This window comes from Bubalus kerabau, chromosome 2, assembly GCF_029407905.1.
Source record: "Bubalus kerabau isolate K-KA32 ecotype Philippines breed swamp buffalo chromosome 2, PCC_UOA_SB_1v2, whole genome shotgun sequence".
NCBI lineage: Eukaryota > Metazoa > Chordata > Mammalia > Artiodactyla > Bovidae > Bubalus > Bubalus kerabau.
The window spans coordinates 99,543,292-99,568,940 of NC_073625.1; the positions used below are offsets into that span (position 1 = coordinate 99,543,292).

General features: G+C 41.4%; 2 protein-coding genes across 24 annotated transcripts in view; one reads left to right on the forward strand and one right to left on the reverse strand.

The window, feature by feature from the left end:
- Window positions 1-23,167, forward strand: part of HHLA2 (HHLA2 member of B7 family) — a 160,638-nt gene extending 137,471 nt beyond the window's left edge. For 13 of the 23 annotated variants that reach the window (XM_055568083.1, XM_055568084.1, XM_055568086.1 and 10 more), the window contains 7 exons: window positions 951-1,040; window positions 2,815-3,150; window positions 4,125-4,394; window positions 11,119-11,436; window positions 13,734-13,859; window positions 15,866-15,924; window positions 16,679-18,381. In XM_055568083.1, coding sequence (XP_055424058.1) covers window positions 977-1,040; window positions 2,815-3,150; window positions 4,125-4,394; window positions 11,119-11,436; window positions 13,734-13,859; window positions 15,866-15,924; window positions 16,679-16,726 — 1,221 coding nt within the window. In that variant the 5' untranslated portion in view covers window positions 951-976 and the 3' untranslated portion in view covers window positions 16,727-18,381. Of the gene's footprint in view, window positions 1-950; window positions 1,041-2,814; window positions 3,151-4,124; window positions 4,395-11,118; window positions 11,437-13,733; window positions 13,860-15,865; window positions 15,925-16,678; window positions 18,382-22,765 lie in introns of those variants that run through there. The other 10 variants (XM_055568090.1, XM_055568094.1, XM_055568091.1 and 7 more) reach the window with 3 other exon arrangements.
- MYH15 (myosin heavy chain 15) overlaps window positions 20,886-25,649 on the reverse strand; it is a 146,111-nt gene continuing 141,347 nt past the window's right edge. Inside the window, exons 39-40 of the mRNA XM_055570077.1 lie at window positions 22,295-22,390; window positions 20,886-21,454 (exon numbers count right to left, since the gene is read on the reverse strand). Of these exons, the coding sequence (XP_055426052.1) occupies window positions 21,152-21,454; window positions 22,295-22,390 (399 nt within the window). The 3' untranslated portion in view covers window positions 20,886-21,151. The remainder of the gene's footprint in view (window positions 21,455-22,294; window positions 22,391-25,649) is intronic.

Consider the following 25,649-nt stretch of genomic DNA (forward strand, 5'->3'; position numbering starts at 1 on the left):
GGTTTGTACCTAAGGTATTTATTCTTTTTGATTCAATGATAAATTGGATTGTTTCCTTAATTGCTTTCTGATAGTTCATTATTTGTGTATAGAAATGCAACAGACTTCTGAATATTAATTTTGTAACAAGCTCTAGTAGTTTTCTGGTTGCCTCTTTAGGATTTTTATGTGTATATCAAGTCATCAGCAAATAGTGACAGTTTTACTTCTTCCTTTCTGATCTTAATTCTACTTCTTTGTCTTGTCTGATTGATGTGACTAGAATTTCTAATACTATCTTGAATAAAAGTGGTCAGAGTGGGTATCATAATCTTAAAGGAAAGGCTTCCAGCTTTTCACCATTGAGTATGATGTTAACTGTGAGTTTGCCATCTATGTACTTTATTATGTTTTGGTATATTCCCTTTATGCCCAGTTTCTGGAGGGTTTTTATCATAAATGGATTCTGAATTTTGTCAAAAGCTGTTTCTGCATTTATTGAGATGATGATACAGTTTTTATTCTTCAAATATCCAGACAACCACCATTTAATGTATACCAAATCTTTCTTCATTCAACAGCCATTTTTCAGAATCTGTTATATAGCAGGTACGGCCTTAGATGTGAAATCTCTTCTTCAGAGTTAACATCCTGCTATACATTTAGTGATATGTCCTGTTGGCCTCCTACGTGCAGAAATGTGTGCACTTTTAAAAGGGGATTGTGCTACTTAAAAGTTGCCTTGTAATCTGATTTTTCTCCTATAACATTAAGAGCTTCTTTCCATACCATTGAACTGTCTTTTACAGTATTTAATTTTAAAGATTTAATGGTTGTAGAAGAATTATTTGTGTGAATGCACCAGAGTTAATTTAATGATTCTCCTATAGGCAGAGACATTAATTCTTTCTTTTCCAATTCCTGTCTGCACTTAAAATCTGTAACTTGCATATTTTGCTTCTCTTTGATAGTATCAGTGATATGATCTCCACAAGCCATGAAGGCACAGGCAGTGCTGTCTTTCTTCTTCACTCTTATACCATCTCTATGTGGACCTCAAGGTAAGTGCCTTTATACTATACCCCAGTGTTAGTTATGTGTATCGTTAGACAGGAACATGAGCCACAATACAAGGGGGCTGTTTCTTCTGTAGCCATAGCATTGTCAACTTTTCTAAAAGATCACTTAATAATAAACAGGAGGCAGATGCATGAAGATTAAAAATAATGTTTTCTTCTGTCTCCTCTGATTAAGGCTCTTTCTAATCTGTTATCTGTTACCAGATATAAAATCATTATAAAATAGGCAAATTTGATTGATTGGTTGATTTGTTTTTAAGTGTTAGCTTGGTGCTTGACACAACAAAAGGTACTATCAGCTTCGCTAGGTCCTATGACAGGCACTTTTAATTACCCAATAAAATACTAGAGATGTTTAGTAGAACAATTAGGGAAGTCAACAAAACCACTCCTTTTCTTTCCCACCTTTCCACATCTTTCAGCTTAATGCCACATTCCTCTAGCCTTTGGATAGACTGTTTCTCTGAGGCAAAGTGGGACATGGCAGAATGGAAAAGAGCCTCAGAGGAGAAGGCCAAGGGAAAAGACTTTGTGACCTGGCCACATGAACACCCAATTCTCCCATCACAGGTGGCTTTGGCCAAGGTCAATGGAGTTTACTTCATTATGAGTAAAATAATGTCCTTTCCAGTGAAAATATCACAAAATTCATAGATAAGGCACATGATCTACTTTTCTTTTTGTTCAGGAAAAAGTGGCTACTACCTGCAGTGATTATGAGATAATAAGTATATTTTCTTTGCAAAAACCTGATTGTGACGAGTCCATTTGCTTTTTAAGATCACCTTCTGAAGTTGACTATATATGGGCTTCCCTGGTAAAGAATCTGTCTGTGGTGCAGGAGACCCGGGTTCGATCCCTGGGTTAGGAAGATCCCCTGGAGAAGGGAATGGTTACCCATCCAGTTTTCTTGCCTGGAGAATTCCATGGGCAGAGGATCCTGGCAGGCCATAGTCCATGGGGTTGCAGAGTCAGACATGACTGAGTGACTAACACTTTAACTTTACTTCAAACACATATATAAACTTATATGTATTAGGAGGATTGGACTTCTACATTTATATCTAGAATAATATTTCTTAACTATATTTTAACTGACTCATAGGATACCCTGTGAGTTGTCCTAAAGCCAAAATAAATGAGTCCCTTCATGTCCCCTTTTGGACTCCTATGTGTGCCATTTTTTAAAACTAATGTCTGTTTATTCCCAACAGATCCCTGAATGCAGCATTATCTTTTACATGTCCCAAATGTTTCCTAATCCAACCAAGTTAAGATTTTTCTATTCTGTAAGAGTCTGCTGGCTCCAGAAGCTGAATAAACTATTTAATAATTTGTTATTGTATAGTAAGTATTAAAGATATATGTTCAGGGATAAAAATCAACAGGAATCTTTAATTTATATAATACAATATAATTTCCAGTAACTGTGTAGGCCAAGATCAGAGGAGAAATGAGACTATTGATCAAGCATCAAGCAAGGTTTCTATGCTTTACACTGTTGTCAATTCTAATAGTTACATTGAATCCAACAGATACTCAATTAAAATTGCAGACACTCAAATACAGCTCAAATACAGAGCTTCATGGCTTGTTTCTGAGAACTGGACTAGCAAAGGTTCTTGATAGATAGATAGATGATAGATGTTAATGATCAGGCTGCTGACCTAGGATAGTCCTAGGTAGCCCTGATATAACCCTGATAAGCACCCATCACTAATTCACTTCATAACTGCTCTTGTTATGCTCTTCTTAGATTCCTTCAGTCATGTTAGTATGAATGAGCAAATCATCACCGGAAGACTAGGTGAAGATGTAATTCTCCCTTGCTCATTTGAGAGTGGACCCAATGTCGTAATTCACTGGAAGAACCAAGATACCAATGTTTACTCATACTACAAAGACAGCGACCAGTTGGAAAAGCAAGATCCCAGATATGCAAACAGGATATCCCTCTTCCATGGTGAGATTCACAATGGGAATGCCTCCCTGTCTTTCAGAAGATTAACCCTTGAGGATGAAGGAATCTACGTATGCTATGTGGGAACATCACTTGGAAAAATCACAAAGAAAGTAGTACTAAAGGTGGGAGGTGAGTGCACATGTAAGGTTTAACAAACACGACAGTGGTACCATTCTGTGTTGCCTGGAATGCCTTCCTGTTAGTTTAATAAGCTGTGGGCTTCCTTCTAAGACAATGTGTACAAACTACCTCATTATTTGTAATGCATAGTATTTTAGAGTATAGCATTGATACACCCATTATTCCATTCATAGGTATTCGGGTATTCATAGTGTTTTACATTACAAAAAAAGGTTGTGATGAACATCCTTATATTTAATACTAGGAAATGGTCTGAAACAACAGGGTCAGGAGTAAAATTATAATATGTCACGTACAGCAGCAGCATAAGAGTATCCATTTCCCCTTAAGTCTTATATCAGCACCTAATATTACCAGTTTTAAGAAATTCTGCCAATATGATAGCTTAAAAATATTGAATTATTGATTTAAATTACATTTCCCATTTTCTAAATTAACTTATTTTTAATATTCTATGCTTTCCCCTATCTTTATTCACTTTGCTTATCTAATCATTTATTTGTTGGGGGGAGGGGCGTTTTCAAATAGGCTTTGTCCTTTCTCCCTCTGTTCCATTTAGCTGCTTCAAACCTTGACTCGGAAATCTAAGAATTATGGGTAAATGAAGAACCAAAAAGCCTCTGAGTCAGTACCTGAGGAGTACAGAGTGCGGCATGAGCTCCACTTTATCAGCTTCTGACACTCACATTTTAACTGCTCACTGAGGCCATTTTTTTTTCTAGAGAGTTGAGCTTGCTAGTTGCTGTGTATCCATGCATACTTTTTGTTTTTCTTGTCCATCACCAGACTATATCCTAAGATTCTACAGAATTTTTGTTGTTTTTCCTTTCAGAAACTGCCAAGTTTTACTCACAAAGCTTGGCTTTTCGGTTCATAGGTATTAAAATACTAAGTGTTCTGCACAGGCGGCCTAAAAAGAAACTAATGAGAGTTCCTCACATGCCCTTCTTTTTCCCTCATAGCTTTTGTCACACCTGTGATGAAGTATGAAAAGAACACCACCAACAGCTTCTTAATATGCAATGTGTTAAGTGTTTTTCCTTATCCAATTATCACATGGAAAGTGGATAATAATACATCTATCTCTGAAAACAATGGGAAAGAAGTGGGATCTTTGGGTCCTTTTCATATAAACAGCAGAGTAAATATTACAGGATCAAATTCATCATATCAGTGTGAAATTGAAAATCCACTGCTGAAGCAAACATGGACAGGAAGATGGACAATGAAAGGTAGGCTATCTGTGTGAACATGCTGTCGAAGGTAGGGAGGGAATGGGGATTGATTTACAGATAAAGAAAGGAATACAAAAAGGAAGGAAATGCATTTGCAGCAGTCAGAGGACCAGACCAAAGTCCCAGCTCTAATTAATGGCTCTATTGCCTCAAGCAATCATTTTTATTTGTGAGTGTTGGTTCCATGTTGGTAAAATGGAAGTAATCCTTACCTTGCAAGGTGTTTACGAGTTAAAGGAAAATGTGTGAAATGAAAAGTAGCAAATATATTTGTATGTATTACTGTATTTCTCTATGGTTCTTCTACACAGAATTTTCTACCTGCATTGCACTTTAAAAGATCAGAGGAGAAGGAAAGGATGCTTGTCTACTAGCAGGTCACAACCTCTGATTCTTGCCAGTTTTTCAACCAACAAAAATTAGCATTGCTTCTGTTTAGTCTCCTTAAGTAGCATTAGCCCATTAATCTTTATAAACACGTCTGCTCCTTCCTCTCATTTATTTGAACAAACCCAAACTCTGATCAATCTATCTATAGCATACGGTTTAAGAAGAGTTTAAAGAGAAGAAAAATTAAATTGACACCATTTATCTATTACTGAGGAAAATTATTTGTTTTATAGTTCACTAGAAGTAAAGCAAATTTTTTCTGTAAATCTCCATTATATAGGGAAAGTAGAGGTAACCCACTCCAGTATTCTTGCCTGGAGAATCTTAGGGACAGAGAAGCCTAGTGGCTGCCATCAATGGGGTCACACAGAGTTGGACACGACTGAAGCGACTTACCAGCAGCAGCAGCAGAGGTTAGGTATCTTTTTTGGGCCTTTTCTTCCCCTGAATTTTCTTAACTTTCAAATATATTGAAGTACAGTGGACTTACAATATTATTTCAGGTATAAAATATAGTAATTAGATATTTTTATAGATTACACACCATGAGTTCAGTTCAGTCACTAAGTCGTGTCCGACTCTTTGCGACCCATGAACCGCAGCACGCCAGGCCTCCCTGTCCATCACCAACTCCCCGAGTCCACCTAAACCAACGTCCATTCAGTCGGTGATGCCATCCAACCATCTCATCCTCTGTTGTCCCCTTCTCCTCCTGCCCATGATCTTTCCCAGCATCAGGGTTTTCTCCAGTGAGTCAGCTCTTCGCATCAGCTTCAACATCAGTCCTTCCAATGAACACCCAGGACTGATCTCCTTAGGATGGACTGGCTGGATCTCCTTGCAGTCCAAGGGACTCTTCAAGAGTCTTCTCCAACACCATAGTTCAAAAGCATCAATTCTTTGGCGCTCAGCTTTCTTCACAGTCCAACTCTCACATCCATACATGACCACTGGAAAAACCATAGCCTCGACTAGAAGGACCTTTGTTGGCAAAGTAATGTCTCTGCTTTTGAATATGCTGTCTAGGTTGGTCATAACTTTCCTTCCAAGGAGTAAGCATCTTTTAATTTCATGGCTGCAATCATCATCTACAGTGATTCTGGAGCCCATAAAAATAAAGTCTGACACTGTTTCCACTGTTTCCCCATCTATTTCCCATGAAGTGATGGGACTGCATGCCATGATCTTAGTTTTCTGAATGTTGAGCTTTAAGCCAACTTTTTCACTCTCCTCTTTCACTTTCATCAAGAGGCTCTTTAGTTCTTCTTCACTTTCTGCCATAAGGGTGGTGTCATCTGCATTTCTGAGGTTATTGATATTTCTCCTGGCAATCTTGATTCCAGCTTGTGCTTCTTCCAGCCCAGCGTTTTTCATGATGTACTCTGCTTATAAGTTAAATAAGCAGGGTGACAATATACAGCCCTGACGTACTCCTTTTCCTATTTAGAACAGTCTGTTGTTCCATGTCCAGTTCTAACTGTTGCTTCCTCACCTGCATACAGGTTTCTGGAGAGGCAGGTCAGGTGGTCTGGTATTCCCATCTCTTTCAGAATTTTCCACAGTTTATCGTGATCCACACAGTCAAAGGCTTTGGCATAGTCAATAAAGCAGAAATAGATGTTTTTTCTGGAACTCGCTTGCTTTTTTGATGATCCAGCAGATGTTGGCAATTTGATCTCTGGTTCCTCTGCCTTTTCTAAAACCAGCTTGAACATCTGGAAGTTCACAGTTCACATATTGCTGAAGCCTGGCTTGGAGAATTTTAAGCATCATTTTACTAGCGTGTGAGATGAGTGCAATTGTGCAGTAGTTTGAGCATTCTTTGGCGTTGCCTTTCTTTGGGATTGGAATGAAAACTGAGCTTTTCCAGTCCTGTGGCCACTGCTGAGTCTTCCAAATTTGCTGGCATATTGAGTGCAACACTTTCACAGCATCATCTTTCAGGATTTGAATTAGCTCAACTGGAATTCCATCACCTCCACTAGCTTTGTTAGTAGTGATGCTTTCTAAGGTCCACTTGACTTCACATTCCAGGATGTCTGGCTCTAGGTGAGTGATCACACCATCATGATTATCTTGGTCCTGAAGATCTTTTTTGTACAGTTCTTCTGTGTATTCTTGCCACCTCTTCTTAATATCTTCTGCTTCTGTTAGGTCCCTACAATTTCTGTCCTTTATTGAGCCCATCTTTGCAGGAATGTTCCCTTGGTATCTCTAATTTTCTTGAAGAGATCTCTAGTCTTTCCCATTCTGTTGTTTTCTTCTATTTCTTTGCATTGATCACTGAGGAAGGCTTTCTTATCTCTTCTTGCTATTCTTTGGAACTCTGCATTCAAATGGGTATTATCTTTCCTTTTCTCCTTTGCTTTTCACTTCTTTTCACAGCTATTTGTATGCCTCCTCAGACAGCCATTTTGCTTTTTTGCATTTCTTTTTCTTGGGGATGGTCTTGATCCCTGTCTCCTGTACAATGTCACGAACCTTTATCCATAGTTCATCAGGCACTCTATCAGATTTAGTCCCTTCAATCAATTTCTTACTTCCACTGTATAGTCATAAGGGATTTGATTTAGGTCATACCTGAATGGTCTAGTGGTTTTCTCCACTTTCTTCGATTTCAGTCTGAATTTGGCAATAAGAAGTTCATGATCTGAGACACAGTCAGCTTCCAGTCTTGTTTTTGCTGACTGTATAGAGCTTCTCCATCTTTGGCTGCAAAGAATATAATCAGTCTGATTTCAGTGTCGACCATCTGGTGATGTCCATGTGTAGAATCTTCTCTTGTGTTGTTGGAAGAGGGTGTTTGCTATGCCAATGCATTCTTTTGGCAGAACTCTATTAGCCTTTGCCCTGCTTCATTCTGTACTCCAAGGCCAAATTTGCCTGTTACTCCAGGTGTTTCCTGACTTCCTACTTTTGCATTCCAGTCCCCTGTAATGGAAAGGACATCTTTTTTGGGTGTTAGTTCTAGAAGGTCTTTTAGGTCTTTATAGCACTGTTCAACTTCAGCTTCTTCAGCATTACTGGTTGGGGCATAGACTTGGATTACCATGATATTGAATGGTTTGCCTTGGAAATAAGCAGAGATCATTCTGTCATTTTTGAGATTGCATCCAAGTACTGCGTTTTGGACTCTTGTTGACCATGATGGCTACTCCATTTCTTATAAGGGATTCCTGCCAAAAGTAGTAGATATAATGGTCATCTGAGTTAAATTCACCCATTGCAGTCCATCTTAGTTTGCTGATTCTTAGAATGTCGACATTCACTCTTGCCATCTCCTGTTTGAGCACTTCCAATTTGCCTTGATTCATGGACCTAACATTCCAGGTTCCTGTGCAATATTGCTCTTTACAGCATCGGACCTTGCTTCCACCACCAGTCACATCAATAACTGGGTGTTGTTTTTGCTTTGGCTCCATCCCTTCATTGTTTCTGAAGTTATTTCTCCACTGATCTCCAGTAGCATATTGGGCACCTACCGACCTAGGGAGTTCATCTTTCAGTGTTCTATCTTTTTGCCTTTTCTTACTGTTCATGGGGTTCTCAAGGCAAGAATACTGAAGTGGTTTGCCATTCCCTTCTCCAGTGGACCACATTCTGTCACATCTCTCCACCATGACCCGTCCATCTTGGGTGGCCCCATATGGCATGGCTTAGTTTCATTGAGTTAGACAAAGCTGTGGTCTGTGTGATCAGATTGGCCTGTTGTCTGTGATTGTGGTTTCAGCTTGTCTGCCCTCTGATGCCCTTTCTCAGCTCCTACCGTCTTACTTGGGTTTCTCTTACCTTGGATGTAGGGTATCTCTTCACGGTTACCCCACGTCTGAGGTAAGGAGCAGCGGCTGTGCTTTGCTGGAGCAGCTGTGAAAAGATACCCCACGTTTTATTTCACTGATTCCTACAATGTCGATGTTCACTGTTGCCATCTCCTGTTTGATCACTTCCAATTTGTCTTGATTCATGGACCTAACATTCCAGGTTCCTGTGCAATATTGCTCTTTACAGCATCAGACTTTGCTTCCATCACCAGTCACATCCATAACTGGGTGTTGTTTTTGCTTTGGCTCCATCCCTTCATTGTTTCTGGAGTTATTTCTCCACTGATCTCTAGTAGCATATTGGACACCTAGTAACCTGGAGAGTTTATCTTTCAGTGTCCTATCTTTTTGCCTTTTCTTACTGTTCATGGGGTTCTCAAGGCAAGAATACTGAAGTGGTTTGCCATTCCCTTCTCCAGTGGACCACATTTTGTCAGACCTCTCCACCATGACCCATCCATCTTCGGTGGCCCTACACAACATAGTTCCACTGAGTTGGACAAGGCTGTGGTATATGTGATTAGTTTGGCTAGTTTTCTGTGATTGTGGTTTTCAATCTGTCTGCCCTCTGATGGAGAAGGATAAGAGGCTTATGGAAGCTTCCTGATGGGAGAGACTGACAGAGGGGGAAACTGGGTTTTGTTCTCATGGGTGGGGCCATGCTCAGTAAATGTTTAATCCAATTTTTTGTTGATGGGCGGAGCTGTCTTCCCTCCCTGCTATTTATCTGGGGCCAACCTATGCACAAGGGTTCCCTTTTCTCCACATCTAACCAACACTTGTTATCTATCTGTGTTTGGTAACAGTGCTTCTGACAGGTGTGAGGTGAGAGCTCACTGTGGTTGCATTGATTTGCATTCCCTGATGCTCAGTGATGTTGAACTTTTCAGGTGCCTGCTGGTCATATGTATGTCTTATTTGGGAAAATTATTCATTATCCTTATATGATGTCAATAGTATGGGCCGCTAATATTCACTCTTCATCAGCCAAGTAGCAATGGAAATGTGGGAAAGGGTTGAAAATATTAAATTGTAAATATTTTATTTGGAGAATCATAATTTCTCTCATTTATTCAGAATTGAGTATCCTGAAGTTCCAATGGTTCCTTACGCTTAGTGCTGTTTTGTCTTGTTGAGGATCCGTTATGTGCCAAACTTTGTCACTCAGGCTGTGAACCTCAGAACTAGCTGTATACTAGATGCTGTGGACTCTCACTTATGGATCCACAGTATCTAGTACAGACATGTAAAAATAAAACTAAACCAGGAAAGTAGCATACAAAGAGAGTGATTAAATCTGTTCACTATGGTTGGGTATGGATCAGGTTGTTATAGAATATATGCTTAAGGAATTGCATACAGGCCGAACTTTAAAGGAGTAGTAGGGAATTTCAGGAGAACATAGGCATTCCAGGTAAAAAACATACTATATGCAAAAGCAGAGATGGGGGTAAATATTGCCTGAATTTGTGGACGTAAAAGTGGTTGAGAGTGAAACTGAAGTATCAAGAATTAAGCCTAGAGAGGAAGGCAAAAACCAGATCAAATGCCTTCATCTTGCTAAGGAGCTTGAGGTGGCCTGGAGGTAGTTCGGAGCCAAAGAAGGATATGAAGCATCGGAGAGACCGGAAGTTGTATTTTAGATGGCTTCTCTGGTATCACTCTTTCACAGGTGGACTGTTGTGTTTTAGATAGCTTGCTTTGGCATCACTCTCTCGCAGGTGGACTGCAGAGTAGGTGAGTCTAAAACCAGGGAGGATAATTCATGACGGTCCATAGAAGTCAGCTGGCAGAACAGGAAGGACAATGGGCTGCTAACTCCGGAGGGGAATCCGAGAATACCCAGCAGACTCCCTGCTCTAAAAGATCGGTCCAGTGGGGAATTCCTGCACACGGTTAGAAATATACTCATGTGCTAGGAAAAAGACTTTGTCCAGAAAGAGAGATTAAGAAGTGGGACGACCCAGAGGGATGGAATGGGGAAGGAGGAGGGAGGAGGGTTTAGGGTGGGGAACACATGTATACCTGTGGCGGATTCATTTTGATATTTGGCAAAACTAATACAATTATGTAAAGTTTAAAAATAAAATAAAATTAAAAAAAAAAAAAAAAGAAGTGGTTGAGACCATGGAAGTAGCAGAGACTTCTAGGTAGTACATGGTGCCAAGAAGGCAGCCTGGGGAACACCAGCATTCAAGAGGTCAACAGAAGATTGCTGAGTTAAAAACACTGGTGACTGGTAGCAGCACTCGAGTGATCATGCTCAGGTTGTAGGAGTTGAAAACGAGGTGTGTCATCTCCCTAGCTGGCCCAGACTTGGGCCTCCTTGAAGCCTAAACTTAACCTTGGTGGGTGACTTTAAAATAGTGGTGTAAAGCTTTTAAGAAACTCCACAGCACAAATATCTCACTGCTTTCCAAAAAGTGTTTTCAAAGATATTTCTAAGTATAACTTAGAAAATTCATTTGAAAAATTTTTCATTTATCTTTACTTTTCTATTCTGTTGTTAGATGTCCTTCATAAAATGCAAAGCGAAAACGTTTTACTCTCGTGTAAGCCTGAAAACAGTTCTTTCCCACCAAATCAAGACTTCACAGTCACTTGGTACAGAGTGGAAAGTGGAAGTTCCTTGCTCCTGGCTTACTTTAAGAACTCCTCACAAGAAACACTTATCAGTCAACCTCGACTTTCATGGAAAGAAGAGCTGATAAACTCACGTGACTTCTCTTTAACTGTGAAGGATCTTCGTCTTTCAGACAGTGGGGAATATTTGTGCGATATTTCATCAAATGAAAGTACCTTACTCACCATCCAAACACTGCATGTAGGTAAGTTACAAGTAGGGTTGGACATGGGTTTCAGGTACAGCAGTAGAGATTGTGAACATCAAACAGGAAATTAGGTTGGCATTTCAAGAATACCTTTGAATAGAATTTCTGAAAACACTGTTTACAGGGATACTCCCAGTCAAAATGGTAGATAGTTTCCTTTCTTCAACCACACAAAAGCCTTGCACTGAAAAATTAAAGGAAATTACTCCCAGAAGATTTCCCTTTTAGGGTTTCAGAGCTTCAGAAATGGAAGATGGAACCTCTATGTTTTGTTACTCTGTGGGCTGAGCATCTTCAATTCCTGCTTACCATTGTGCTGATATGTGCCTTAGGGTCTGGGTCTGGGGAGAGAAAGCTGTGAAGGCATGGTGGGAAGTTAGAACTGAAGCTTCTGCTGCAGGCTATTGAAGCATGGTCTGTAAACCTGGTGAAAACAGTCATCAGAAGACATTTGAAACATTAAGGTTGTGCCTGATTTGGCTCATTTTTTACCTCTCAGTTCAGTTCAGTCGCTCAGTCGTGTCCAACTCTTTGCGACCCCATGAATTGCAGCATGCCAGGCCTCCCTGTCCATCACCAACTCCTGGAGTACACTCAAACTAATGTCCATCAGGTCGGTGATGCCATCCAGCCATCTCATCCTCTGTCATCCCCTTCTCCTCCTGCCCCCAATCCCTCCCAGCATCAGAGTCTTTTCTAATGAGTCAGCTCTTCCCATGAGGTGGCCAAAGTATTGGAGTTTCAGCTTCAACATCAGTCCTTCCAATGAACACCCAGGACTGATCTCCTTAGGATGGACTGGTTGAATCTCCTTAAAGTCCAAGGGACTCTCAAGAGTCTTCTCCAACACCACAGTTCAAAAGCATCAATTCTTCAGCACTCAGCTTTCTTCACAGTCCAACTCTCACATCCATACATGACCACTGGAAAAACCATAGCCTTGACTAGACGGACCTTCATTAGCCAAGTAATATCTCTGCTTTTCAATATATTATCTAGGTTGGTCATAATTTTCCTTCCAAGGAGTAAGCTAATTGCCACAACTCATTGTTTAAAATATTTCTAGTTCAGTATCCATAGAATCAAGGAATGTGTACTCATGAAGTTGACTGTCTAGGGGGGCTGATCACCTTATCCTTCAGCAGTTGACATCATGGGAGACCATGGCACCTCTTTGTATTTATTAAAATGAGTCAGTGAAACATATGTTTTGTAAATGTACTTGGCATTCTAGTTTTGAATGTTACCTCCTATAATACAAATTATAACAACTCTAGTTCCAATCAAGAGGCTGAAAAGAGTTCAGGTTCCTCCAGTTATTCCTGAGGAACTCCAAGCACCATTGGTTATCTTGGTGGTCACCTGTCACTTTTTACTCAAGATCATGGCTCCTATTCAGCTTTTCTCATCATCTCTGTACCTCTTATCTGTATTCTTCTAGGATCCTGCCTTTTCCAAGCCAAGGGTACACTGTGCCCTCCCTACCTTCATCCCCCAAGGAAAACACTAGGCTGCGGTTAGTTTGTAGTCATAATTACTCCTTTGTAAAAGGGCATGGCAACCCTTCTAGTATTCTTGGAGAATCCCATGGACAGAGGAGCCTAGCGGGCTACAGTCCATGGGGTCACAAAAGAGTCAGACACTACTGATGCGACTGAGCACACACACACAAAAGTATGTTAATTCCCTTATTACAATATAAAACAAAGACTTAAAATGCATAAAAAACTCATTGTCTCTCAAGTTTTCAGACTTTTTCCTCTCTTGACTCCCATCCCCACTATGCCCCAAATTGTTTAATATCAGCTTTGGCAGATTCCCCCAATAGTAGATATATTAGATGGGATGATGTGCTAAGTTGCTTCAGTCATGTCCAACTCTTTTCGACCCTATGGACTGTAGCCTGTCACACTCCTCTGTCAGTGAGATTCTTCAGGCAAAAATACCGGAGTAGGTTGTCATGCCCTCCTCCAGGGGATCTTCTTGACCCAAGGATTAAACATTCATCTCTTATGTCTCCTGCATTGGCAGAAGAATTCTCTACTACTAGCGCCACCTGGGAACTGGGAAGTATTATTTATGCTCATGAAAAACACTGATCCAGACAGGGCTGTTGTTTGTGTCTTTAATGGGTCTTTTCATTAGGAAAAGTCTTTTCACTAATATGATATCTGCTTCCCATGCAGAATGCAGAAATAGCTACTTTGAATAAACATACTCACCCAGCTATACATTTTCTTTTGTTGTCTGGTAACTTTTCTTCCAGCTATAGACTTTCTGTTTGTCTTATTTAGAAGCAAGCCCAAGAGCGCCTGCTGGGATAATTGTTCCAGTTTTGGTGGCCGTTGTATCGGCAGTTTTGTTGCTGTCGGTGGCCCCTCGAGCTGTTAGATCAAAAAGATGCATCGGTTTCCACAAAGGTACTATCTCATGGGTGCTTTGGTCTCATGCCCAGGGGTTCAGGTGGAGGTGTATCCAAGATGACAAGCGAGTCCATGGAATTCTCCAGGCCAGAATACTGAAGTGAGTAGCCATTCCTGTCTGCAGGAGGTCTTCCCAACCCAGGGATTGAACCCAGATCTCCCACATTGCTGGTGGATTCTTTACCAGCTGAGCCATCAGAGAAGCCCTTGTTAATAGTTGCTATTGCTCAAAACAGCATTGTCCTTGATGGACCATTTTATTTTAATTGTGTGAAGTTTTTAAAAAACTTTTTCTAAATTTTCTGGTAGAAAACTTATAGTAATTTAATTACTTGTAGTAATTCAACATGATACTAAGATTCCACGGTCACAGGCCTTCTTAAAAGACTTTGCTTTTATTAACAAATTTAGATCGGTGAAAAACTTAGATTTACTTATTTCCACATTTTACAGGTCAGAAAATTAGAATCAAAAAAGATAACACAAATGCTAAATAGGCATCTGAAACAGACTTACAGGCAGCACCTGAGATGACCCAGGTAACTAGTGGCAGAGGTAGATCTTGGCCCCATGAAGCTCTCACTGATTTCATCATCTCTCTAAGAAAGCTCTGAGTGTCCTGGGAGGTTGAGACAGATTCAGTGTCCCTTCTTCTGATTGATATTTTCCTATTGCCCCCGCTGAAGTCAGGGTTATTTGGTCATTGTGGACACCATTATTGAAGGTAGTGCTTTAAGGGTGATAGTGAGCAAGGATTTCATCTGTTGCAGCCCTGTGATTGTCTATGTGAATAAGCAGGCCATTGCCCTTGATGTTCCTATCCCTTAGCTGCCAGAAGTAGGGAAAAAATGGGAGGTTTCAGGTAGTCTAGTTTGTCTTCACCATGCAAATCCTAATATCATGGTACTTGAGATTAGGTTCAAGTTCTAGGAGAGGGGGCACTACTCAAGAATGATGGTTTAGTTTCTATAGTGGTAGTGTGCACAAGTGAAGTTCCAACACAAAGCACCTGGCACACTCAAAACTGGAGAAAGGGGAGCACAGAAGAGACTGCACCCCTCAGAGCTTTGCTGGAAGCCCTCAATCTAAAGGGACAAGGAGGAAGAACAGTGCCCAAAACCTGAAAGGAGAGAGTCACAGGACCAGCTGTGTTGTAAGGAAGGTGGCTTCACATAGAGCACACAGCCAGAGTAAGGTGACCTGACACGGAAGGAGCTAGGAGAAGAAACACCTGATTTTGCCCCTCCTGCCCTCTGATCTCCACCCCAGATGAAAGCAGAGGGAAGAGAAGCCCTGCAGGTAGAACCCATCCAGGTCAGCATCCCAAGGCAGATAGCAGGACGGATTCTGATTCTGGAGGAGCAGTCAGATGTCAGCAAAAACCACATCAGGGCGTGGGCCACTTAAAAAAATAAAACAGAGTGTTCCATAGTTTGTGGTCTGAATTTTTTTTATGCCCCCTTTTCCTGTCCATCACCACCTTGGCTCTTTCCCATTGTTTATAGTTAGTAGGCATCAGGCCAACCATCTTAGAGAGCCAGGAGCTTCTGGCTTGCTTGAACTGCCTTTATCCCTGCTTTGGAGCACCTGAATTTACTGCTGTGTGTTTCTGATGAAGTATTTCTACATTAAGGACATTTTTAATGCTGTTTGTTGGAAAAAGATACAAAGAGGGGAGTGACTAATGTGATTCTAATAACATAATCATACTCAGGTGGGGCTTCCCTGGTGACTCACATGGTAAAGAATCTGCCTGCAATGCAGGAGGCCTGGGTTTGATCCCTGGGTTGGGAAGATCCCCTGGAGAAGGGAATGGCAACCCACTCCAGTATTCTTACCTGGAGAATTCCATGGACAGAGGAGCCTGGCAGGCTACAGCCCATGGGGGCACAAAGAGGTGGACACGACTGAACAACTATTTTTTGTTACTGAGGTGGGAATAAGGGAGAATTGGGGTGTTGGCAAAAAGATGTCTTTTTAAGTTCTGTTTTTTTTTCCTGTAGAAAGGCATCCGCCTACTAATCAGAACTCGAGCAGTGCTGGTACTGCAGAAGAAAATGTGGTAAGGCATTTCCTTTATCAAACTATTTATAAGAATGCTATGGTAAAAAGCTAATTGAACTTTTGACTGATTCACACATTATTTTGCAGGACTTTTACACAGAAAAAAGGCAGGAGGGATTGCAGGATAATAGAACAGGAAAAAATACACTTAGGGTCTTCCACTGTCTGTAATTAAACCGGTCGTAGTCACTTAAGTAAGTGCTTGCTCATCTCATTTCCAACTGTTACTTGTCAAGATCTCAAATGGCACTATGCACCAATGTACTTACTCTTCTGCTGGAAACATGGGGTTGCATAGAAGTGGAAGGAAATACAGATAAAGTAGAGAAAAGCAAACTGCAGTTTCTGCCCAGACTCAGACTACTGACCTTCTACACTTTTCCAGCCAACTAGGTTCCTTCAGAACTGATAATTCACTTGTGAATTTATAGCTTGCTTGTATACTTTTTTGCTGCACACCTTTTATTATTTATGACTTCCATTAATCAGGACACATAACAGCAAAGAGTGGGATAAACTTGTTTTTCTACTTGTTAAAATCTCAGGAACATTTAGCAGGGAAATTAAAATTGATAAGATCTAACTTCATAACTACTTATAACTGTCTCATGGATCTCTGATTATAGATGCAAACAGTAGCTTACAGTTCCCCCCCCCAAAAAAACCAAAACAAAACACTACCACCATTAATATTAAAATGGCTATTCTGACATAAACAACAACTATTTTGAGTCCGTGTTTCTTGGTTCTAGGCTCTTTCAGATTATCTACCCAATTCAGGAAGTGAAGAAAGAAGTTGACAACACAGCACAAACATCTGTAATATCCTATGACCTCACCTCCCCTTTCTTCACCGTGATTCCAGCAATGGTTTGTCGTGACCTGACAGTTCTACCATTGCAGAAACCTGTGATACTGTGAAGAGAATAGTCACATTCTGTCTTCAAAAACTAAGAATCATTCTCGGGCCCCCCACCTGCATCAAGATTATAAATGCCTGGGTACCAAGGATTCCAATTCAACTTGGATAAAAGAACTCTCTCATTTATTTACATTCCTGCTGCAACCAGCCCAGGAGGCTTCAGTGAAGTTTCTGCCAAGAACTCAGAAGAAACAAATCACTGAGATGATTCAAAATCTGATCAACTAATGATGGGTGAGTGGTAGAAGCAAAAATCATCTGAGTGAAAAGGTGAAAAACCAGGGCCAAGAAAACAAAGCAATTGACGTGCTAAAGTATTGTACTCTAGTTTTATATGAATGGTTAATATCAGCCTAATCTACTAGATTTAGTATGGTGGATCTTAGGGACCCCAAAGAGTAAGAATGTCAGTGTCTCTAAGACAACCCAAGGTGCAAAAGGCCCTATCAACTCAAGAATTGACATCCCCGGGGTTGGGTTGTACTATCCAACCCCAGGGTTTCATAGCTGAGTGACCCCAGTTATTAAGATAATTTACTCTTTGGCTCAGTTGTCATTTTGTTAATCAGATTTCTAATAAATTTAAATTTTCATATACATTTTTATGCAAGGGGAGAATGGATAACTCAGTTGACTGGATGATCTGTTCTCCTTAATTTTATTATCAATGTGTTAAAAAGGAAGCCTAACTAGGACTTTTATGACAATCACATTTTTAAGCCTATAGTTGATGGGAGAAAACCAACCCCAACTGTGTATTAATGCCACCTGGTCCAGTTTTCTGTATCAGTGGGCTCATTCACAGTCTGTTTTGCACAGAGTTTTGTTGACCTCAGGTATTTGCTGCAGTGTTGCGACCAGTGTTCATCACAAATTGTCGAGTACTAAGGACGCATAAGGAAAATCTGTAGAAAAGGACATAGGGCACTTGGTGAGGAGAATATGCTCAGAACTGTTCTTACTGTGATGAGGGTGACAGATGTAAAGACCAAAGCCAGCACATTGAGGACGGCAGGTAAGAAGGACCCTGTGTCTTTCAACACTGCTGAGCTTAATCTTAGACTCAGGTTGAATCGGAGAGGCAGACTGCTGAGAATGACAGAACAAGGATTTGTCATAGACGTTCAACATTGTACCACCGTGGGCAGCGGTGAAGAAGTCTGCGCCAGCCTGCCCCTCCACATCTGGTGCTGTCCCTGAGGTTGCTGTTGGGCAGACGTGCCAGCGTCGGAAAGGAGAGCTGGACATGGAGTAAGGATGAACTGGAATTTATAAGAACAAACCGGATCCCGTGCTGTCTCTTGGAGCCTCTAGAGTCTATGCTGGGAGTGACCTGTAAGACAGGCCAGCGCCTACTGCCATGGAGCCACAGGCCTGGCTGGCAAGGACTCTGACAGGAGCTGGGGCCCATCCCAGCTAGCTCACCCTTTCAGCCTTGAGGAATATCTGCCAGCTTTCACTGTACCTGGGACCATACATTGACCGTATGAGCATAAAAACAAAGCAGCTTCTCCTTCACTTCTGCCTCTCAAATCGGGTGCATTTTTCTTTTGTGACCAACTGTAATCCAGAACCACAGAGAGAAGGGAATTCTAGGAAATGTACCTCCAGCTTAGCCACATTGGTACAATACAGACAGCATACCAGTTATCGCTAAACTGAGCATCTCGTGTGGGAGGGTGCTTCAGTGTTGCACCCGCATGTAGCATACATGGGTGCTTTGTGTCAGGAAAACCCTCCTACCTATGACTATAGGTAAATCACTGTAGAACACTAAGACTAGCCTGTTGTCTCCCACCGTCAGTGGCTAAAAATAGACTCATGGATGTAGAAATGAGTCTAGCAGAACTCCCCAGGGACCATAACATAGCTCATGTCTTCTATGAATATTACTCATTAAGATGCAATATGAACAAAGTATTTCTTAAACATCAAAATTTAAAAGATTCTTGCATCTATTTAATCTTTCATGTGAAATGTTTACTTACATCTGAGGATCAAAAAATTCCCCACTACCCTTGAAAGCAACAATATTTCCTTTTATGATTATGTTTCCTGATCACCTTGTTTAAACTACTTTTGATGCAGCATATTTTTAAAAATGTTTCCCAAATGAGTGGATATATCAAAACAGAGACTTTTAAATACAAGAAGAAACTAGTGGTTACCAGTAGGGAGAGGGGTACCAGGGAGGGAAAGAGGATTAAAAGGTACAAAGCACCAGGTACAAAATAAATAAGACACAAGAATGCAATGTGCACCAGAGAGGATATAAGCAGTATTTTATAGTCATTTTAACTGGAGTATAATCTACAAATATTGAAGCAATATGTTATTACACTTGAAACTAATATAACATTGTAAAGCAACTGTACATCATTCTAAAGGTGGATACTTCAAATGCAACTTAAGTTTCTGGTCAGAAAATAGTACCTCCTTGTACCTTTCCAGCCTCTATCCTTTATAAACGAGGACGGCTCATTCTTCATGGACCTGAAAAATAGAATATCAGCATGTTCTATGAGATTCCTGTGACTTTCATCAGTGGGACATACACCCAGAACGAAGCCCAGGGCTTTCCAGTCATAAGCAGGCCTTAGCCAACTCTTCATTAGCTTCAAAGGGAGGCAGGGAATTGAGGCAATTATCTGCATGAGAGAAAGCAGACCCCAGTAATTCACCGCAAAGGCGTGCTTAGTCACTCAATTTTCTGCCCGCCTTGCATTGCCAGTAAAGGCAGCACCCTCTGGAGAAGACCCCAGCAGGGAGAGATGACATGCATCACCAATTCGCTCCCCAGATCTGATGCACAATTCTATCCGAAAACCGTTTCCTTTGGTTTATGACAGTGGAGAGATGTTCAGGCTCTCCTTCTGTGAATGGAAAACAATTAGTCACTGCGTTGCCAAGGACGATTCTCCTATTCATCTCTGGCCTCTCAGAAGCAGTTTCTGCTTCACTCATTTTACTCTTTGTTGGAAATAACTGTGACAAAGTCGAAAGCATTACATCTGTTTCCGAGGCCCTCCGACCTCATGCAGCTGAGTGCAATTGTAGCATGTGCGAAGCATTTCCCTAAGCAAATCCATCACAGGGGGTTGCTGGGCAGCTTCCACACAGAAGACCCTGATCCCAGGCTGTAACACTTTGCAGATTGAGGCCAGAGTTCAAACCACTTAGCTGGACCTCTCAATATAGGCCTTCTCCCTGAGACTATTTGTTCATCAATAAGAAATTTCTAGAGCCTGCAAAAGTCTCATATTTTTCATATTTGGATCCAAATATATTCAATATGACCAACTTTTAGTCTCTTCTTCAAAAGAGATCCTCTGATCTCCCGTAGGGTAGTATTTACTATTTGTTACCCTCTCTCCTTTTTTTGCAAATTTACTAGTAATTCATTTTAAAAACTGAAATGGTGGTGCCTGTGCTAAGTGCTCTGTAGGCATTCTATGGAGTGTATACAACCTCTTTTAATCTGCTTCTCCTAAAGCCAGCTCTCATTTAACAACTGTTTCTAGTAACAGTCTCAGTGAGGAAGCTGAGCTCACTGCCATAGTATGAATGTTTTTGTCCCCCCACAAAATTCACATGTTGAATTCCTAACCCCAACAGTGATGGTATTAGGAGCTGGGGCCTTTGTGAAGGGATTAGGTCATGAGATTGAGTCCTCATGCCTGGGAGTAATGTCCTTAAGAAAAAAAGACTCCAGAGAGCTTCTTCCCTTCTTTCTACCATGTGAGGTTACAATGGGAAGAGGGTTGTCTATAAGGAAGTAGCCCTCACCTGATTCCAAATCTGCCAGCTCCATGACCCTGGACTTCACAGCCTTCAGGCCTGTGAGAAGTGTTTGCAGTTTGTAAGCCACTCCATCTCTGGTGTGACATCTCTGAACAGGCTAAGATACTGGCCCTGCCAAGCCTACAGCTCCATGTTCTCTGTCACTTTCCCAGGAAAATTAGGGCAGTGGCCCCTACTATTGGAAGAGAATTTTCGTGGACACAGATGTAGACAGTTCCTTTCTCTTTTAGGGAAGAAAACCAGAAAGCAAGACTCTTGCATTTGTTCTTCATGGCCTCCACTTTAAACCTGTCCCCCTGGGATCTGCATATCGATGTGATACTTGCCTACCACAGAAGAGTTTGCTTAGAATTTCAAGCAGATCCATCTGTGCTTCTTTAATCATCTTTTCTCCTTGGATGCCTGGCTGTCCTACCCACGTGAATCTAGGCCCAGAACCTGCACATTAACCTAGAATTAAGCATTTGAGAAGTGTAATATAGTGCGCACCCCACTCAAATGCTTACTGTCTGGTACTACCCAGACAGGTAGAATAAACATGAGATTTTATCAGAAACTCTTTCTCAATGTTGTTTTTAAAAGCCTCTGAAGAAACAATTTTCCACGTGATGACATGAGCCTGAAACACCAATGCTTTAAAAGTTACAGCAGAACTGAATACCTGACGCACCTTTTTCCCAAACTCTTTTGCTTTCATCTTGAGTTTATTAACTTGAGATTCGGCTGTCTCTGCTCTTTCCTTAGCTTCATTCAACTCGTGTTGCTGCTTCTTATACTTGGAACGGTATTGACTAGCTTCTGCTTCCTATAAAAATAAAAAATGAAACAAAGAAATCCCTGAGCCTATATGATCATATTTGTTCCTGCCCTGATGTGAGAAAATTGAAAAATGTGAGAAAGGAATCTAAACTTCTGAGTACTGAATGAAATATCATATTTTTGTATGATGTATATGGATTCAGACTTCCTAGCAGGCACCAGACCCATTTTATAACATTTTTTCCCCTGGAAATTGAGACCATAGTCGGCACTTACCACCAACAGGATGTAGTCCAGCTTTCACAGATTTGGTATGTGATAGATTAACCATAATTTGTTTTGTAATCAATTTAACATCCTATTCAGGGTAGAGGGTGTCTGTCTTTACTGTTATAAGGCTCCTCTTATGACAGGCTCCAGTGTCCATGGGATTTCCCAGGCAAGAACACTAGAGTGGATTGCCATTTCTTGCTCCAGGGGATCTTCCCCACTCAGAGTTAGAACCCACATCTGCACTGATGTCTCTTGGATTCTTTACCACTGAGCCACATGAGAAGCCCCACAGGATGATTACCCAACCAAAATTTTCTATCTCTACATGACACCATGCTCCTATTTGGCTCATATCGCACAATGCATAATTGGGTGTAAGCAAAGGTCAAGGGAGAGAGCTTTGGCTCCCTGAAGGGAAAAGTTGCACAAATTTTAACTATAGGTGATGATTCTAGCATACACATTAAAAAAAAAAAAAAAAAGAATGAGCAGACTTTAAGCTGAGCTGGTCCTCTCTGACAAGCTGCCTCTTTAGCTCAGGGCCACATATCTCCATTAATCAAATGTAAATGGCTAGGAAATCCATGAGGCTGCAACTGCCTCAGGTACTTACCGCTGACTCGATTTGCTGCTTGTAACTTTGTACTTTTAGCTGAAGATTATCCATCAGAGTCTGCATCCTGCTCATATTTTTCTTATCTTCCTCTACCTGCAAAGTACAGGTTTGTATGTGAAGGTGATTTGAAGGATCCAGCAGTTTGCATTGGGTGTAGCCTCACATGAGGAAATGAGAGTAAGGAGAATTTATTAAAGACCATATGTAGAGCCATGATTTGAAAAATGAGTTTAACTCTACTTATCCCAAGTTCCAACAAATTAATAAACACAGCTCAGAGCAATGACACAGAACTCCCAGCCTTTGTTAAAATGGAAGTTAAAGCCATTAGTTTCAATTTGGACTTCAGCCTTCCCAGCCCAGCCAAGCCACACCTACCTGTGGTTTCTCAGTGCCCACCTGCAGCCCCCCATCAAACCAATTCTTTCCTTGAACTTTCTAACTTTCTAACTTTTTTTTTGGCTTTAGGCAATGGAACTGTTAGGGGAAGCACACTGATTGAAACCGCCCACCCTGGCCAGGCACCATAGAACTATTTGCATGAGTTGTTTTATGACAGGAGATCCTGATAAGGAATACGCAATAAGCCACCACCAACCGGAAGAGTTCGGGAAAGGTCAAAAGGAGACACCGTGTGTCCGTCCACTTCCCAGAATCCCTCTCACTAGCATCCATCTTGGCTGAGCAATGCGTGTGCCACCAGGAAAGACACAATTAGAATGATTGGCTAAAGACCACATGGAAACTAATCCCATCACCATAAAACCTGAGACTGTGAGCCACGCAGCAGAGCAGTTCTCCTGGGTTCCCTTACCCTACTGCTCTCCACCCGGGTGCCCTTTCCCAATAAAATTTATTGCTTTGTCAGCACATGTGTCTCCTCAGATAATTCATTTCCAAGTGTTAGACAAGAGCCCAGTTTCGGGCCCTGGAAGGGGCCCCCCTTCCTGCAACAGAACTATAAGAAAGACTAAGTTTACTGGAATTGTGGAGTGGGCATTAGCAGAGATAGGAAAATTCCATAAGCTATGGGGACCCTGTTTTGTGTGTTCTTATTGCTTCCATTGAAATCCAGACTTGGACTGGAAAAAGGAAATCCAGTGAGACAGTGTTTTTCAACCATGCTCTGTGATGTCCTGGGTATTCTGAGGAGGAAGGAGGGAAGAGACAGACATGCAGGAAGGCTCTGCATGCCACCCCCTTTACCACACCCTTTTAACTAGAGTACTTCCACTTTGGAGGTGTTGAACTGCCCTGAAGGAGAGTATTTAAACTGACTGATGGTTGAGATGAATGATTTAACCAAGACAAACACCTACTGCTCAAACATTTTTCCTAGCTCCATCTTACTTATTCCATCAAGTATCAACTTTTTTGGTGGCTTTCATGGTTTCCCCACTTATCTCCCTCTGCTGCTGCTAAGTCGCTTCAGTCGTGTCCGACTCTGTGCGACACCATAGACGGCAGCCCATCAGGCTTCCCGTCCCTAAACAACCTCACTCCAACCAGGCTCATCTCCTATGCCCCTTTAGTTATCCTGCTTGTTCCCTCCTTGCTAGGTTTAATGTTTAGCCCCCGGGACACAGCACAGAGGCAGCAGACAGAAATGCTCAGTTTCCCTGAAAGAGACCTATTTGCTTATCTTAGTAGCTGCAGCCCAAGGGGGCAGTCTTCTAATTTAACACACATCTCCAGAGACCAGGAAGGCTGGTGGCACCATCTTCATACACTCTCTCTGCCTCACTCTAGGTTTCTGGTATCTCTTGGAAAGGAGCACATGTTTGGTGGCCCAGTTTTCATGGCTGCCACCCAGGGTACATCCCTTGAAAGCTTGGCTCTAGTGGCCAGCAGGACTTACATTCATGGGTCCTACAGGACTGCAACAGTTTTTAACCACCTCCTCCCCTCAGCATTGGCAGAAGACTGAAGCACCTGGGAAAGCCAGTGGGTGCCATCTTCACATGCCCCACCTAGGCTACCAGGATCTCTGAGAAAGGAGCTTCTGCACAGGTATGGTGTACTGACTTTTGTAGCTGATATCCAGAGGATAAATTTCTTATTCTGTCTCTGGGCTTGTGTTCAAGCAAGGGCTTGTGTTCACAGGTTCAATGAGATGATAGCAAACAGAGAAAGAGTTCTTAACTGCATAGCACCACAAGGATCGGAACAGACAGACAGAAATACCCATCTCCCAGTCATTCCCTGAAAGAGGTGTATTTGCATACTTTAAAAACCCCTGCCTGAGGGTCTGGCCTCCAGTCAGCCCTGCATCTAAGTACTGACTGAGATCCTCCCCTTTGCAATATTATAGACAGTTTTTGAACACTCAACTAAGAGCCCTAAGAACAAAGAAGGCTGCTTGGACAGTCACAAGGAGTTCAGAGACAACTAACAGCTAGGGTAGATTGAACAATAAAGATCTTCTCTTACATGAGACTATTCATTTAAGATTGGGAGAGTTGTTTTATCTAATGCGTAAACAACAGCACAGAGATCAAAAGTTGAAGAAACAAAGTAATATGCTCCAAATGAAGGAATAAGATAAAACCCCAGAAAAGGATAAAGGTAGATGATTTACCTGATAAAAGGTTCAAAATAATGGTCATGAATCTGCTCACCAAGCTCAGGAGAATGATGCATAAACAAAGTGAAAATTTCAACAAAAAGAAAATATTAATATAAAAAAGTACCAAGCAGAAATCACAGAGATAAATATCTGAACAAAAATTCCAATATAGGCATTCAACAGGAGACTAGATGAAGTAAAAGAAAGGCTCAGTGAACTTCAAGACAAGGCAGTGGAATTCATCCCATAAAAGTAGCGGGGTGGGGGGGGGGGAGGGGGGGGCGGGGAGGGGAGTGAATAAAGACAGCTTAAAGGACTTATGGAATAACATCAAGTGGACCAGCATTTGCATTACAAGGGTCTCAGAAGGAGAAGAGAGAAAGAGGCAGAAAAGTAAATTTTTAGGATACAAAATCATTATGCAAAAATAAGTTGTGTTTCTGTACACTAATATGAACTATCAGAAATTAAGAAAACAATCCCATTTGTAATTGCATCAAAAAGAATAAAATACTTAGGAATAAATTTAACCAAGGAGGGAAGGTGAAAAACTTGCACACTGAAAACTATATGTGTGTGATGACCCAGGGATGAAAGAGCAGATAACCAAGGAGGATCTTGGAAAGCAGGAATGGAAAAACCAGACCCTGACCCTCCTTCCCTCCCCCATGTTGTAACTATTAATGGAAACAGTATAACTTGTCTCCCCTCCTACCCCATAGGGAGGAGGTATTTGCCTTACTCTTACCCCCACCCAGGATACGTGCCTCATCCAATCAGCAAATG